General features: G+C 44.5%; 1 protein-coding gene across 4 annotated transcripts in view; it reads left to right on the plus strand.

Moving 5' to 3' along the window:
* The window catches only part of MCF2L2 (MCF.2 cell line derived transforming sequence-like 2), a 198808-nt gene that overhangs the window by 117892 nt on the left and 64447 nt on the right, over positions 1–16469 (plus strand). For all 4 annotated transcript variants that reach the window (XM_060274348.1, XM_060274349.1, XM_060274350.1 and 1 more), the window contains exons 16-18: positions 13711–13777; positions 14093–14208; positions 14785–14854. In XM_060274348.1, coding sequence (XP_060130331.1) covers positions 13711–13777; positions 14093–14208; positions 14785–14854 — 253 coding nt within the window. The remainder of the gene's footprint in view (positions 1–13710; positions 13778–14092; positions 14209–14784; positions 14855–16469) is intronic.

Raw genomic sequence — 16469 nt, forward strand, 5'->3', positions numbered from 1 at the left:
CTATTTATAATACAGCATTTCTATAGCACTGCACCATAAAAAAAATTATGCAAAAGGTTGCACTTTTGCTTTGGAAGATCAGGTTCAACAAGGCTGGTAACCAGAGTGGCTGGCTGATGACGTTTGTGCTGCAGTACAAATAAAGTCAGGGTCTAACCTACCTGTTACGTTAATGGTGTGATTTAGAAATCCTTTTTTTTTTTTTTTTGTAAATGCCAACCATGCTGACGGGATTTGGGAGAAATTGTTCTTGCCACTTCAGAGCAGAGATGTGAGGTTTAAGGTTTCCTTTTTCAGCATGACAATTAAGCATTTAAAAAGGGGGAAATCCAATTGGCCCCAATAGCAACTTTTCCCCCAAATGTTGTCACATGGCAGGGCGGTTTTCAAGAAGATGGAAAGCTTAAAAGCTTCAGGTTGTGTTGGAGGGCCAATGGTAATATACTCTCCAGAAACTCTTTAACTGTGGTTCCTGCTCTGCTTGACAGGGGGGTTGGACTAGATGACTCTTGGGGTCCCGCCAAACTCTACAATTCTATTACAGTATTTTACTCCAATGCTTTCCATTCGCGGGGGGAAAAAAATGCATCCCAATAGCAAAAAAAAAAAATGGATTTCCCACTGCCTTAAAAAAAAAATAGTTCTGAGATCTTCCTGGTTTTCAGAAAGAAAAGCAGCCCCAACCAACACAGTAGCCCAAAACAGCTGGAAGACATCAGATTGGGGAAGCCTATTGTTATAAGAATTTTGAGGTCACACATATATAATAAATGTTCATAAATGTACCACGCAAACAGTACAGGAAGACAGGCCTGAAAACCATTTTGACTCTCCCAAACTGACCAGAATTAAAGTGATATCCATCTTGTTGTAGGAGTTTTCCCCAACCCACTGAATCACACACACACACACACATTTCCACATGACTAGTAACTTGGGAGCCATAATTCTGTAAGCCAGAGGCTCTGCCAACTGGACATTTCCCCATCAATGGTGCCAGACTGCTAGCCATCTCATTCACAATGGAAGACTCCTCCGAACAAAAGACAGTGATCAACTCTTACGAAAATGTTGATTTATCTTTGTGTTTAGGAATTCACACCTGGGAGGGGTGAGAGGAGGACTAGGAGAGGTGTCAAAAGTGCTCAGATTTCTACCTTGAACCCTCCCTTTTTGTGAGGTATTGATTACGCAGCTGTGATGTAGGAATGGTGTATTTTGGGGGTGTTTCTTGGTGATGGGGAAACTGATAAAAGTGGAGGTTCTCTTTTGTTCTGGGTTCCTTCCTTGTTCTCCTGCGTGAGGGGAAGGACCCTGTTGCAACAGCAAAAATAAAGGCTTTGCTTCTCAAACTTCTCTGGTTGGCCTCTGTTATATTCTCCGACCGATGGAGAACCCAATAAGGTCTCTTGTGTACCCCATAAGGGAATAAGGGCAGATTTTTGCTTATATCACTGTGGTGTAGCAAAAGCTTTGGTTGTGTGCACACCATTCATTTAAAACACATTTAAGGCAACCCCCCCCCCCAAATAATCATGGGAATTATAGTTTAGCCTTCTCAGAACTACAGTTCCCAGCACCCTTAAGAAACTACAGTTCCCAGGATTCTTTTGCTTGCGTTTTAAGTGTATAATGTGCAGACAGTTGACTTCCCATAAAACAAGCTTCCTTGCTTTTCTCTGTCAAACGTTAAGTTTCACCATATGCAAAACAAGTTCCAGTTACACTGGCTTTGGCAGGCCTAATTAGGGACTTGTGCAACATTCTGAAGCTGAAAAAAACATTTCATTATTATTTGTGGTATACCTGCCGGCTTGCGCATATCTCGTGTGCATATCTCGTGTGCTTATAAACAGTCAGATCAGCTCTGATTAAGAAATGCCGCAGTTCCTTTGAGCTTCCCAGGCAAGTGCATGTTGCCAAAACAGCAGTGCTGGGGTGGTTGGAGAGCCAGGGCTGTTGGATGAGGTTTGAGAAGAAAGAGAGCCAAAACAGACTTCTGACAATTATGGGCTTTGTTGGTGTGTGTTGTTTGGGTCAAATGCCCCCCCCCCCCCGGCATCACTCAGAGAAATACACCCACACACCATTGCTGTAAGTGAGGGATGGCAGAGCAAGATGATGTTCACAGAACATCACGATGTTCTCAGAACATTGGTTGGAGTCACTGTGGTCGCATGGCTTCCTTTACAAGTCTTCTTTGAAGATGTAATACGGGAGAGCAACAGGGCCTGTGAAATGGCCCATCAACAGCACCTGAATAAGCAGGCTGAGCAGGAAGAAAAAGCTCACCTGGTCATAACCTTCCTCCTCATAAGTCATTCATCAAAGGATTCAGGTCCCATGCTTTCCCCATAATAAGGACTGTTCACTGAGGGTCGGAGACCCCCTCATCTCAAGAGCAGGCAGAAGCAACATTTGGGGAAAGGGAAATTGAGAACGCAGTTGCCCACTAGCTTCAAAACATGCCCACCTGTGTGCACAAACAGCATGGACCACAGCTTTCACTTTAGATCATGTTATTGCAAACTGCTATGTACAAAAGCAACACCCACACACCCTGCCAGCTGTGCATTTCAAGGGCAACGTGTTTGTACACACACAGGTAATGCCAGATAGCTCTATTTAGGCAAATTTGGGTACAAAGTCAACATCCACGGCTCTATCCCTGCAGCAAGATAATTAAATCGTTCCGTTGTGTTCTCTGGCTTATCTCTCTTTTAAACAACAACAACAACCACCCAGCCCTTTGTTTTGCTAAGCAAGGGTTACTAAGAAACCAGGTGGCAAATGATGGGTTGTGTGCGCCCTGGTTGCTATCAGCATTCGGCTATAAGGATGAGACACCATGGCATGTTAATCACATGCAGTTCCTCCCTGCTCAAGCAACACCTGCTCCGCATGTTCCTACAGGAGATTTCACCACCATTTCCCAATCTATTCCTGCTCTCCCACTTTGGACCCATTGGGCTTCCTGGAAGCCCGGTACCCTGGTGCGTTCTGGCTGAGAGTCAGCCTGGTTTTGCTCCCATTTGCTGTGCCACTGAATGCTACTCCTAGAATCAGATATAGAGTTGGAAAGGACCACGAGGGTCGTCTAATCCAGCCCCCTGCAATGAAGGAATCTTTTGCCCAACGTGGGGCTCGAACCCACGACCCCGAGATTAAGAGCCTCATGCTCTGCCAACTGAGCTATCCTTGATAGTATACGAATTTTACCAGCTGCCCTTCACCCAAAACCAATTCTAGGGCATGCATATCCATATATATATATATATATATATATATATATATATATATATATATATATATATAATAAATGTAGGCATTGCGCGCGCGGAGGTCGCAGCCTTTCTCCGTAACCGCTGAACTGTAAGAAAGACGGATGGTCTGTGTGCTACCTGAAGGAATTTGTCAGTGAAAGGGGTGGGGGTGGAGGCAATTCTCAGCAATTCCCCCTCTGCCCTCTTAAATCTGCTCCAGAAGCTCCCCCAACCCTCTCATAATATTTGTTGTTGTTGTTTAGTCGTTTAGTCGTGTCCGACTCTTCGTGACCCCATGGACCATAGCACGCCAGGCACTCCTGTCTTGCACTGCCTCCCGCAGTTTAGTCAAACTCATGTTCGTAGCTTCGAGAACACTGTCCAACCATCTCGTCCTCTGACGTCCCCTTCTCCTAGTGCCCTCAATCTTTCCCAACATCAGGGTCTTTTCCAAGGATTCTTCTCTTCTCATGAGGTGGCCAAAGTATTGGAGCCTCAGCTTCACGATCTGTCCTTCCAGGGTGCACTCAGGGCTGATTTCCTTAAGAATGGATAGGTTTGATCTTCTTGCAGTCCATGGGACTCTCAAGAGTCTCCTCCAGCACCATAATTCAAAAGCATCAATTCTTCGGCGATCAGCCTTCTTTATGGTCCAGCTCTCACTTCCATACATCACTACTGGGAAAACCATAGCTTTAACTATACGGACCTTTGTCGGCAAGGTGATGTCTCTGCTTTTTAAGATGCTGTCTAGGTTTGTCATTGCTTTTCTCCCAAGAAGCAGGCGTCTTTTAATTTCGTGACTGCTGTCACCATCTGCAGTGATCAAGGAGCCCAAGAAAGTAAAATCTCTCACTGCCTCCATTTCTTCCCCTTCTATTTGCCAGGAGGTGATGGGACCGGTGGCCATGATCTTGGTTTTTTTGATGTTGAGCTTCAGACCATATTTTGCGCTCTCCTCTTTCACCCTCATTAAAAGGTTCTTTAATTCCTCCTCGCTTTCTGCCATCAAGGTTGTGTCATCAGCATATCTGAGGTTGTTGATATTTCTTCCGGCAATCTTAATTCCGGCTTGGGATTCATCTAGTCCAGCCTTTCGCATGATGAATTCTGCATATAAGTTAAATAAGCAGGGAGACAATATACAACCTTGTCGTACTCCTTTCCCAATTTTGAACCAATCAGTTGTTCCATATCCAGTTCTAACTGTAGCTTCTTGTCCCACATAGAGATTTCTCAGGAGACAGATGAGGTGATCAGGCACTCCCATTTCTTTAAGAACTTGCCATAGTTTGCTGTGGTCGACACAGTCAAAGGCTTTTGCATAGTCAATGAAGCAGAAGTAGACGTTTTTCTGGAACTCTCTAGCTTTCTCCATAATCCAGCGCATGTTTGCTATTTGGTCTCTGGTTCCTCTGCCCTTTCGAAATCCAGCTTGCACTTCTGGGAGTTCTCGGTCCACATACTGCCTAAGCCTGCCTTGTAGAATTTTAAGCATAACCTTGCTAGCGTGTGAAATGAGCGCAATTGTGCGGTAGTTGGAGCATTCTTTGGCACTGCCCTTCTTTGGAATTGGGATGTAGACTGATCTTCTCCAATCCTCTGGCCATTGCTGAGTTTTCCAAACTTGCTGGCATATTGGGTGTAGCACCTTAACAGCATCATCTTTTAAAATTTTAAATAGTTCAGCTGGAATATCATCACTTCCACTGGCCTTGTTATTAGCAGTGCTTTCTAAGGCCCATTTGACTTCACTCTCCAAGATGTCTGGCTCAAGGTCAGCAACCACACTACCTGGGGTGTACGAGACCTCCATGTCTTTCTGGTATAATTCCTCTGTGTATTCTTGCCACCTCTTCTTGATGTCTTCTGCTTCTGTTAGGTCCTTACCACTTTTGTCCTTGATTATGGTAATCTTTGTACGAAATGTTCCTTTCATATCTCCAATTTTCTTGAACAGATCTCTGGTTTTCCCCATTCTATTGTTTTCCTCTATTTCTTTGCATTGCTCATTTAAGAAGACCCTCTTGTCTCTCCTTGCTGCTTTTTGGAAATCTGCATTCAGTTTCCTGTATCTTTCCCTATCTCCCTTGCATTTTGCTTGCCTCCTCTCCTCCGCTATTTGTAAGGCCTCGTTGGACAGCCATTTTGCTTTCTTGCATTTCCTTTTCCTTGGGATGGTTTTCGTTGCTGCCTCCTGTATAATGTTACGAGCCTCCATCCATAGTTCTTCAGGCACTCTGTCCACCAAATCTAAATCCTTAAACCTGTTCCTCACTTCCACTGTGTATTCATAAGGGATTTGATTCAGATTGTATCTTACTGGCCCAGTGGTTTTTCCTACTTTCTTCAGTTTAAGCTGGAATTTTGCTATAAGAAGCTGATGATCTGAGTTACAGTCAGCTCCAGGTCTTGTTTTTGCTGACTGTATAGAGCTTCTCCCCCCTTCATGGATCAATGCCTTGTCGTGGCGAGGGGATTGGAATGCTAAAGTAGGGAATCAAGAGATAAAAGGAACAACTGGCAAGTTTGGCCTTGGAGTTCAAAATGAAGCAGGGCAAAGGCTAATAGAGTTCTGTCAAGAGAACAAGCTGGTCATGACAAACACTCTCTTCCAACAACACAAGAGACGACTCTACACATGGATATCACCAAATGGGCAGCATCGAAATCAGATTGATTATATTCTCTGCAGCCAAAGATGGAGAAGCTCTATACAATCAGCAAAAACAAGACCTGGAGCTGACTGTAACTCAGATCATCAGCTTCTTATAGCAAAATTCCAGCTTAAACTGAAGAAAGTAGGAAAAACCACTGGGCCAGTAAGATACAATCTGAATCAAATCCCTTATGAATACACAGTGGAAGTGAGGAACAGGTTTAAGGATTTAGATTTGGTGGACAGAGTGCCTGAAGAACTATGGATGGAGGCTCGTAACATTATACAGGAGGCAGCAACGAAAACCATCCCAAGGAAAAGGAAATGCAAGAAAGCAAAATGGCTGTCCAACGAGGCCTTACAAATAGCGGAGGAGAGGAGGCAAGCAAAATGCAAGGGAGATAGGGAAAGATACAGGAAACTGAATGCAGATTTCCAAAAAACAGCAAGGAGAGACAAGAGGGTCTTCTTAAATGAGCAATGCAAAGAAATAGAGGAAAACAATAGAATGGGGAAAACCAGAGATCTGTTCAAGAAAATTGGAGATATGAAAGGAACATTTCCTACAAAGATTACCATAATCAAGGACAAAAGTGGTAAGGACCTAACAGAAGCAGAAGACATCAAGAAGAGGTGGCAAGAATACACAGAGGAATTATACCAGAAAGACATGGAGGTTTCGTACACCCCAGGTAGTGTCGTTGCTGACCTTGAGCCAGACATCTTGGAGAGTGAAGTCAAATGGGCCTTAGAAAGCACTGCTAATAACAAGGCCAGTGGAAGTGATGATATTCCAGCTGAACTATTTAAAATTTTAAAAGATGATGCTGTTAAGGTGCTACACCCAATATGCCAGCAAGTTTGGAAAACTCAGCAATGGCCAGAGGATTGGAGAAGATCAGTCTACATCCCAATTCCAAAGAAGGGCAGTGCCAAAGAATGCTCCAACTACCGCACAATTGCGCTCATTTCACACGCTAGCAAGGTTATGCTTAAAATTCTACAAGGCAGGCTTAGGCAGTATGTGGACCGAGAACTCCCAGAAGTGCAAGCTGGATTTCGAAAGGGCAGAGGAACCAGAGACCAAATAGCAAACATGCGCTGGATTATGGAGAAAGCTAGAGAGTTCCAGAAAAACGTCTACTTCTGCTTCATTGACTATGCAAAAGCCTTTGACTGTGTCGACCACAGCAAACTATGGCAAGTTCTTAAAGAAATGGGAGTGCCTGATCACCTCATCTGTCTCCTGAGAAATCTCTATGTGGGACAAGAAGCTACAGTTAGAACTGGATATGGAACAACTGAGTGGTTCAAAATTGGGAAAGGAGTACGACAAGGTTGTATATTGTCTCCCTGCTTATTTAACTTATATGCAGAATTCATCATGCGAAAGGCTGGACTAGATGAATCCCAAGCTGGAATTAAGATTGCCGGAAGAAATATCAACAACCTCAGATATGCAGATGACACAACCTTGATGGCAGAAAGCGAGGAGGAATTAAAGAACCTTTTAATGAGGGTGAAAGAGGAGAGCGCAAAATATGGTCTGAAGCTCAACATCAAAAAAACCAAGATCATGGCCACTGGTCCCATCACCTCCTGGCAAATAGAAGGGGAAGAAATGGAGGCAGTGAGAGATTTTACCTTCTTGGGCTCCTTGATCACTGCAGATGGTGACAGCAGTCACGAAATTAAAAGACGCCTGCTTCTTGGGAGAAAAGCAATGACAAACCTAGACAGCATCTTAAAAAGCAGAGACATCACCTTGCCGACAAAGGTCCGTATAGTTAAAGCTATGGTTTTCCCAGTAGTGATGTATGGAAGTGAGAGTTGGACCATAAAGAAGGCTGATCGCCGAAGAATTGATGCTTTTGAATTATGGTGCTGGAGGAGACTCTTGAGAGTCCCATGGACTGCAAGAAGATCAAACCTATCCATTCTTAAGGAAATCAGCCCTGAGTGCTCCCTGGAAGGACAGATCGTGAAGCTGAGGCTCCAATACTTTGGCCACCTCATGAGAAGAGAAGAATCCTTGGAAAAGACCCTGATGTTGGGAAAGATTGAGGGCACTAGGAGAAGGGGACGTCAGAGGACGAGATGGTTGGACAGTGTTCTTGAAGCTACGAACATGAGTTTGACCAAACTGCGGGAGGCAGTGCAAGACAGGAGTGCCTGGCGTGCTATGGTCCATGGGGTCACGAAGAGTCGGACACGACTAAACGACTAAACAACAACAACAACATAGAGCTTCTCCATCTTTGGCTGCAGAGAATATAATCAATCTGATTTCGATGCTGCCCATTTGGTGATATCCATGTGTAGAGTCGTCTCTTGTGTTGTTGGAAGAGAGTGTTTGTGATGACCAGCTTGTTCTCTTGACAGAACTCTATTAGCCTTTGCCCTGCTTCATTTTGAACTCCAAGGCCAAACTTGCCAGTTATTCCTTTTATCTCTTGATTCCCTACTTTAGCATTCCAATCCCCTGTAATGAGAAGAACATCCTTCTTTGGTGTCATTTCTAGAAGGTGTTGTAGGTCTTCATAGAATTGGTCAATTTCACTTTCTTCAGCACCGGTAGTTGGTGCATAAACTTGGATTACTGTGATGTTAAAAGGTCTGCCTTGGATTCGTATCGAGATCATTCTGTCATTTTTGAGATTGCATCCCAATACAGCTTTTGCCACTCTTTTGTTGACTATGAGGGCCACTCCATTTCTTCTACAGGATTCTTGCCCACAGTAGTAGATATGATAGTCACCCGAACTGAATTCGCCCATTCCCTTCCATTTTAGTTCACTGATGCCCAGGATGTCGATATTTATTCTTGTCATCTCATTTTTGACCACATCCAGCTTACCTCCATCCATGGTTCTTACATTCCAGGTTCCTATGCAATATTTTTCTTTACAGCATCGGACTTTCCTTTCGCTTCCAGGCATATCCGCAACTGAGCATCCTTTCGGCTTTGGCCCAGCCGCTTCATCAGCTCTGAATCTACTTGTACTTGTCCTCCGCTCTTCCTCAGTAGCATGTTGGACGCCTTCCGACCTGAGGGGCTCATCTTCCAGCGTCATAACTTTTATATGCCTGTTGTCTTTGTCCATGGAGTTTTCTTGGCAGGGATACTGGAGTGTCTGGCCAGTTCCTTCTCCAGGTGGATCACGTTTAGTCAAAACTCTCCACTATGACCTGTCCATCTTGGGTGGCCCTGCATGGCATAGCTCATAGCTTCTCCGAGTTATTCAAGCCCCTTCGCCACGACAAGGCATTGATCCATGAAGGGGCTCATAATATTTAGGAGGGGAAATTGCTGTAAAGTGCCTCTCTCCCCTGTTCTGTTCTCTCTCCCCTTCCATCAGTAGATGAACAACAATGAATATCATGCAAAGAAAACAAATACCTGCGTACACACAGGAATGATCAAAGTCATGTATGGTTTCACTCCGAGGGGTGGTGGAATACAGCCAATTAACAGATAATTAGCCATGTGATGTCCTTGTGGCATGGATAGTGAAGGGTTTGTTTTCTATGGCAATGGTCATTAAAGACTTTCCTTTTAATATATTGTTATGTGGTGTTGTTACTACGGGAGGCAGTGGAAGACAGGAGTGCCTGGTGTGCTCTGGTCCATAGGGTCACAAAGAGTAGGACACGACTAAACGACTAAACAAAATAATAATAATGTGGTGGTTGGGAAAACTGTATATGCCTGCGCCCGCTTCTGTTTCCCGGATCCAGCACACATTGGGTTCCTGGAATAGCCAGGCTAGCTTCCTGGTGAGGTAATGGCCCTTTATGTTTGTGCCATTAATGTAACAAAGGAAGTGGCTCTGTGCCAGATAACAACTTGCTGGTAGTTAGAAAGGCAAAGGCAGGAGAGGAAATTTGAGTTAGAAGTTAGAAGCTGACAGGCTGGGCAGCTGGGAGACAGAGCCATGCCTGATTTCTGCTAGTATCCAAGGCTATGGCTATGGAAAAGGCAAGACCCTCTTGAGGTGTTAAGGCTGTGAAGCCCTCCATCAGAGGCTCAGGTTGTATATATGGGTAAATAAACCATATATCATAAAGACACGACCCAGCCTCCACTGTATGTACCTCATTCTCAAAAGGAAGCATTAACCCTGGGAAACCCTGGAACCTGTGTGCACTTGGAGACTGGGGTGGCATGGAACACTCTGCACTTTGATTCATGAAAGAACAAAGGACTGCAATGCAGATTCACTCTGCTTCCAGGTTGTTGCCAATTTTATAAGGTTGGATTCCATCACACACCAGCAAATTCATGTTGCGGAATTCAAGTTGATCCGCAGCTTCTTGTGCAACAAACCCGCTTCGCCCACAAAACAAACTTTTTGCAATAAGGAGAAGGAGGGGAAATGGACCGAAAAGTGTGGGGTGACGCTTGATGCTGGAAACAAATCAGAAGGATTGCTCAACAAATAGCCAGTGTTTTCTAACCTACCTGAAAACTCTGCAAATGAATCTGCAGCTTGACTGTAAAAACGAACAAAGCACTTTACAAAAAAGAATAAAGCAATAAAATTATCAATAAAAGCAGTTACAAACAGCAGTTTAAAACATGCTATGAGCTATGCTCTGGTCAGTGGCGGAGCTTCATGCTCCAGCCCGGGGGGGTGGGGGCAGAGAGCAGGCAGAGGTGGGACTAGCGCATGTCCCGGGGGTGTGGCTAATCAAAGCAGTTGAGTGGGGTAAGGTGATCTCAAAGGTAAGCTGGTCCCCAGTTGTTATGGGCTTTATATACTAATAATAACACCTCGAACTGGTAGCAAACCGGTAGCAAATTAGCAACCAGTGCAGGTCTCTGAGCACAGGTGTTATATGTTCGCAGGATCTCACTGCTGCCAGTAATTGTACTGCAGGATTCTGCACTAATCCAACCCAATGCTCCTCCGTAAAAGGAAGGTGGGTCCTCAGGACCCCAAACGCTCCTGCCCTTTTAACTTTGTCAATTCTCCCTCCCTGCCTGTTCCCAGAACATATTCTCCAACACTGCACAGACACTTGTGTGCTTGGGACACAGTCCGGTGGGGTAGCTGTATTAGCCTTGGTACAGCAAACAGAAGGCTTGCGACGCCTTAAAAACAAACATATACAGTACTGTACATTCTCTCTTATTCTTCTTTTGGTAGTAGCTTCCTTGGAACCAGAGACTAATTATAAAAAAATAGAATTGTAGAGTTGAGAGGGATTTCAGGGGTCATGTAGCCCAACTATGTGTAGGAATCTCAGCTAAGGTATCCATGACAGTTGGCCGTCCAACCTCTGCTTACATACCTTCAAGGAAGGAGAGCCCACCACCTCTCGTGGAAGTCTGTTCCACTGCCAAACAGCTCAGAAAGTTCTTCCTGATGTTTTAGTCGGAATCTCCTTCCTTGCAACTTGAATCCAAGTTGGGTCTTACCCTCCAGAGCAGGAGAAAAAGAGATTGGTCCATGTGACAGCTCTTAAGTTATTTGAAGATGGCTGTCATATCGCCTCTCGGTATCCTCTTTCCCAGGCTAAACATACCCAGGCCCAGCTCCTTCAACTGCTCCTCATCAGGCTTGGTTTCCAGACCCTTTAACATCTTGGCTGCCGTCCTCTGCACACATTCCAGCTTGTTGTCAATATCCTCCTTAAATTGTGGTGCCCGGAATGGGACACAGTATTCCAGGTGTGGTCTGACCAAAGTAGAATAGAATGTGCTATTATTTCCCTTGATTTGTGTACACTACTTCTGTTAACGCAGCCTAGAATAGCATTAGCTTCTTTTTTTGCTGCTGCACCACACTGTTGAGTCATGTTCTGGTCTACTAAGACCCTGAGATCCTTTTCTCTGTGCCTTGGTACAGAGGCAGCTGAACCACAAGTCTTTCCCTCTAGCTGCTTCCTTCCTGTTTCCAGCCCTTTAACAGGTTTCCGTAGCACCGCCTCCAGTTTCCTGTGCATCAATGAAGTGATTATTCCCAACATTAAGTAATATTGTCTCTCTCCCCACCAGGACTTAGTTTGAAGCTCTCCTGATCAGGTTCATGAGATTCTGAGGAAGCACATTCTTTCCAACTGTTGTGACCCATCTATCACCCAAGCCCTTCCTCAAAGAAGTAGAGACCGTGGTCCAAGAAGCCAAAACTTTCATCACAATGCCACCTGTGCAGCCAGTGGAAAATACTGGCAAATACTTCCAGTATTTTCCTCTCTGTCCTGCGTCATGACCTTCAACAGGAAGGAGTGGGGGGAAAGGCCCTTCAGCTCCCTAACAAGAGTCTCTTGGTTCCTAAGACTAGATCAGATGCAAGATGAAGTATTTCTGAGGAAGTGAGAAACCCCAAGACTATCATTTCCTTGCAGCCTCTCCACCCCCTTACCAAAGATCACTGCCTACATCCCATTTCCTCCCCTTGCCACAAGTGCCTCTCCATTCATTTGCTCTGCAAACGTCTCCCTGCATAGGCTTTTGAGGCAGGGCGTGTGAATAAACAATTTACCCAAACAGTTTTCTTATTTAAAAGAGCACACAAACTTTGGTGTTCAAATAGACTGTCTAATCCCACAAGCCCTGTTCCCACATTCCCTTCGTACACCACCATCTCCTGCCCCCAATGTCAGTGGGCCTAACCAGTCCCACCCCTCTGACCTTGGCGCATTCAGAGAAGTTCTGAAGCAGGAACTGGCTATACATGTATTGGATCCACCTCCATGTGAATCTGGAGCACGAAGGCTCCACTATTAGGGCCAAACCCCACTTCTGGTCTTTGCTGGGAGTTCAGAGGGGCAAGAGCCATCTGGCTGTGCAAACATCTGGGCACTAGGAAATTTAGATGCCAGGCAAAAATGTTTATTTTCCACCAGGCCTTTGGCTTTTAATTATCTGCGCCCTTCTTCAGTGAGTGGGATGTTTTAATCCTGCTTTAAGGGGGGGGGGAGAACCTGTTTTAGATTTTTCTATGTTTTGCTTTATGCTGTTTTAATGTAAGCTCTTAAGTTATTGTTGTAAGATGCTTTGTGTTACATTGTTGTTGTTGTTTTTAAAAGGACCAATAAGTTTCATATAGATCAATTCATTGGATGTGGCCTGACAGAACAAGATCTAGAATTCATATCCCAATGTGAAAAGGGATCCTCTCTTTTCTTTTCTTTGGCTACCCTACTTTGCATCAACAGTGTGGTGTAGTGGTTAGTGTGGAGTACTTTGCATCAACAGTGTGGTGTAGTGGTTAGTGTGTTGGACTGAGACTCTGGAATTCCTGGTTCTAGTCACAACTCAGCTACCCACGGGGTGACTTTGGGCCATTCACTGACTCATAACCTTTGGGCTTGCTGATCAGAAGGTCGGCGGTTCGAATCCCCACAACGGGGTGAGCTCCCGTTGCTCTGTCCCAGCTCCTGCCAACCTAGCAGTTTGAAAGCACGCCAGTGCAAGTAGATAAATAGGTACCGCTGCGGCGGGAAGGTAAACAGTATTTCCGTGCGCTCTGGTTTCCGTCACAGTGTTCTGTTACACCAGAAGCGGTTTAGTCATGCTGGCCACATGACCCAGAAAGCTGTTTGTGGACAAACGCCAGCTCCCTTGGCCTAAAAGTGAGATGAGCACTGCAACTCCATAGTCGCCTTTGACTGGACTTAACTGTCCAGGGGTCCTTTACCTATAAGGTTTTAAAAATACTGTGCAATGCTCAGCCTTGAATTTAAATTTATTACTTCACCTTCTGCAAAGCAACATGTATTTTAAGACCACGGTTTAGCAGCAGAAACTCTTCTAAGTGTCTCTCTTTCTCTTTTCTTTAGCCATATAATAAATGAACTGATAGAAACAGAACGGGTTTACGCAGAGGAACTTCAAAGCATAATAGAGGTAAGTTAAGTTGAGTATTTTCGGAAACTGAGGGTGAAGACAGATGGGAGGGAGTTTTCACATACCCTCCAACATTTCTCCGATGAAAATAGGGATGTACTATTCAATAATAGTAATAACAATATACTATTATTACAGATTAGATTATTATAGATTGTGGGTGTAATGCTTTGCTCAGATTCATGGTTGAGCTTTACGGTATATGCAAACCATTGCTTTTCTTAATTAACAAAGCAGCAGCAGCAGCACCCTAATCTATATTTTTACCCTTTTGTTCTCACCATGTCACTCTTATTTCCCTCTTCTCTTAAACAGGGCTATGTATCTGAAATGGACAATCCTGATTTAATTCACTTGATCCCAACGGCAGTGTCAAACAAGAAAGAAGTTCTTTTTGGAAACCTCTCGGAGATTTATGAATTCCACAACAGGTTTGCACACTTCCTGACATGCTGTTCTGTTGGGACCACACATGGGTGCTTTAAAACAGACGTTGTGGAGCAGCCCACATGGATCCAGTGCCTTTTGTCTGCAGCCTTTGATATGTGATAATTTTGCCTTGCAAACAATCATCTTCCAGCCACAGTCCCCAGGCTAACTTCTGCTCACCCTTGGCTGAAGCTATAGACCAGGCATCCCCAAACTTTGGCCCTCCAGATGTTTTGAACTACAATTCCCATCATCCCTGACCACTGGTCCTGTTAGCTAGCTAGGGATCATGGGAGTTGTAGGCCAAAACATCTGGAGGGGCGCAGTTTGGGGATGCCTGCTCTAAACCAACCTGGCACTCTCTGCATGTTTTGAACTACAGTTCCCATCAGTTGTAGCCAGCAGGAGGGGGAGTAGCAGGATGGCCCCAAAACATGAGGTAGAAGCCTTTACAATATATACAATTGGCTTCTGGTAGATATTTCCCACCAGGCCTGGATCCAAATGGGGGTTTGACACATCAATGCAGAATGACATAACTTCTCCTCATGCCTCTTTTGATTTTATCTCCATTCCAGAATCTTCCTCAAAGAGCTGGAAAACTGCATTGAAAACCCAGAGCTTCTTGGTCGGTGTTTTTTAAAAAGAGTAAGTGAATGTCAGTTGCTCAATTAATCTGAACAAAATAAAGACATTCCTTCTAGTAGGACCTTAGAGACCAACTAAGTTTGTCATTGGTATGAGCTTTCGTGTGCATGCACACTTCTTCAGATACCCTGAAACAGAAGTCACCAGACCCTTATATATAGTGAGAAGGTAGGGAGGGGTATTCCCAGAAGGGTGGTGGGAATGGGTGATTGGCTGATAGGTGTGGTGAATAGGGTTGCCAGACTCAATAGAGGACAGGACTTCTGTGCCTTTAATCGCCCTGCTCTCTTTTGAGTCTGGCAACCCTAGTGGTGAACCTGTTAACGGCTGTTAACGACTGCAATTGGTCTTGCAGGAAAAAGCAAGTTTGGTGACTTCTGTTTCAGTGTATCTGATGAAGTGTGCATGCACATGAAAGCTCATACCAAAATAAAAACTTAGTTGGTCTTTAAGGTGCTACTGAAGGAATTTTTTTTTTATCTATCTGGAAGTAAGACTCAGTGAGTTCAATGGGACTTACTGTATCAGGTAGGTGAGTATAAGATTGCATCCTCAATGTGCTTTTATTGTTTTAATATGTTACTTTTAAAGTGTGGGATTTGTTTTGATTTTGTAAACCTCCACAGAAGTGTGGACATTATTTATTTTAAATTTTAAATGCCTAAACTAATTATTAAGTCCAAGGAGCAGACCATGCCGCTCTCCCCCAATCCTGATAAGTTGGGAACCGTATGGAATGATTTTATCCCCTTACCATATCGTCTGGAATCATTTATCTCCTTTTCCCTTTTTCCCCTTATTTCCTTCTGCACATTTTGTGTGTGTGTGTGTGTGTGTGTGTGAGTGAGTGAGAGAGAGAGAGAGAGAGAGAGAGAGGGAATGAGAATTCTGAGGGACAAACCTTCCTTCCTTTTTGTGCGCAAACGGCAAAAAATAAATGCAGAGAATTGCCTGCAACTGTTGTTTCATTGAAGTGAGACAGTTCCAGTGTATTCCTGCTCATTCAGCGGAATATTGACATCCATCCTGTTGTGGATTTCCCTGTTCATCATAGCCAGAGACAAGTGCTTTGCTAGAGACAGAGAAAGGAACAGCACGGGAAGGCTGGACAAAGGCTTGTTCGGACTGGAAACTCCACCACTGCAAAACAATGTTGCTTAGGAAGAACAGCTTGCTTTAAAAATAGGGCTCTGCTGCCTTTAACTATATTGTGTCTGTCTGTGCAGATGGGCGACCTCCAGCCTAGGGGGCTAATTAGGCCTGCCAGACCTCCCCGTTTCGGCTGAGGTAGACACTGCTGGGCCAAAGGGGGTTTGCAGGCACCTGCAAAACCCATGTCCAGTGCTTCTTAAGTGCTGGCAGTTCACTGGCCACCAGGGCTTGCATAATATGGTGCCTGAAGCATTAAGCATGCTCCCACAAAGCAAAACACAGCGATAACAGCAAGAACTTTTATTGAACTGGACAACAGGGGCAAAGCAACTGCTTATATACATTTCCGAAGGCCTGGGACACTCCCACTCTCAACGTGATTGGCTGTCTAAACTCCCAAGCTGCAAATCATAACTTAAAAGTTTAAGGGCCAATGGTCAGAGCCCAAATCCTGGAATGTTCT

Source organism: Zootoca vivipara, chromosome 5 (assembly GCF_963506605.1).
Source record: "Zootoca vivipara chromosome 5, rZooViv1.1, whole genome shotgun sequence".
Classification (NCBI taxonomy): Eukaryota; Metazoa; Chordata; class Lepidosauria; order Squamata; family Lacertidae; genus Zootoca; species Zootoca vivipara.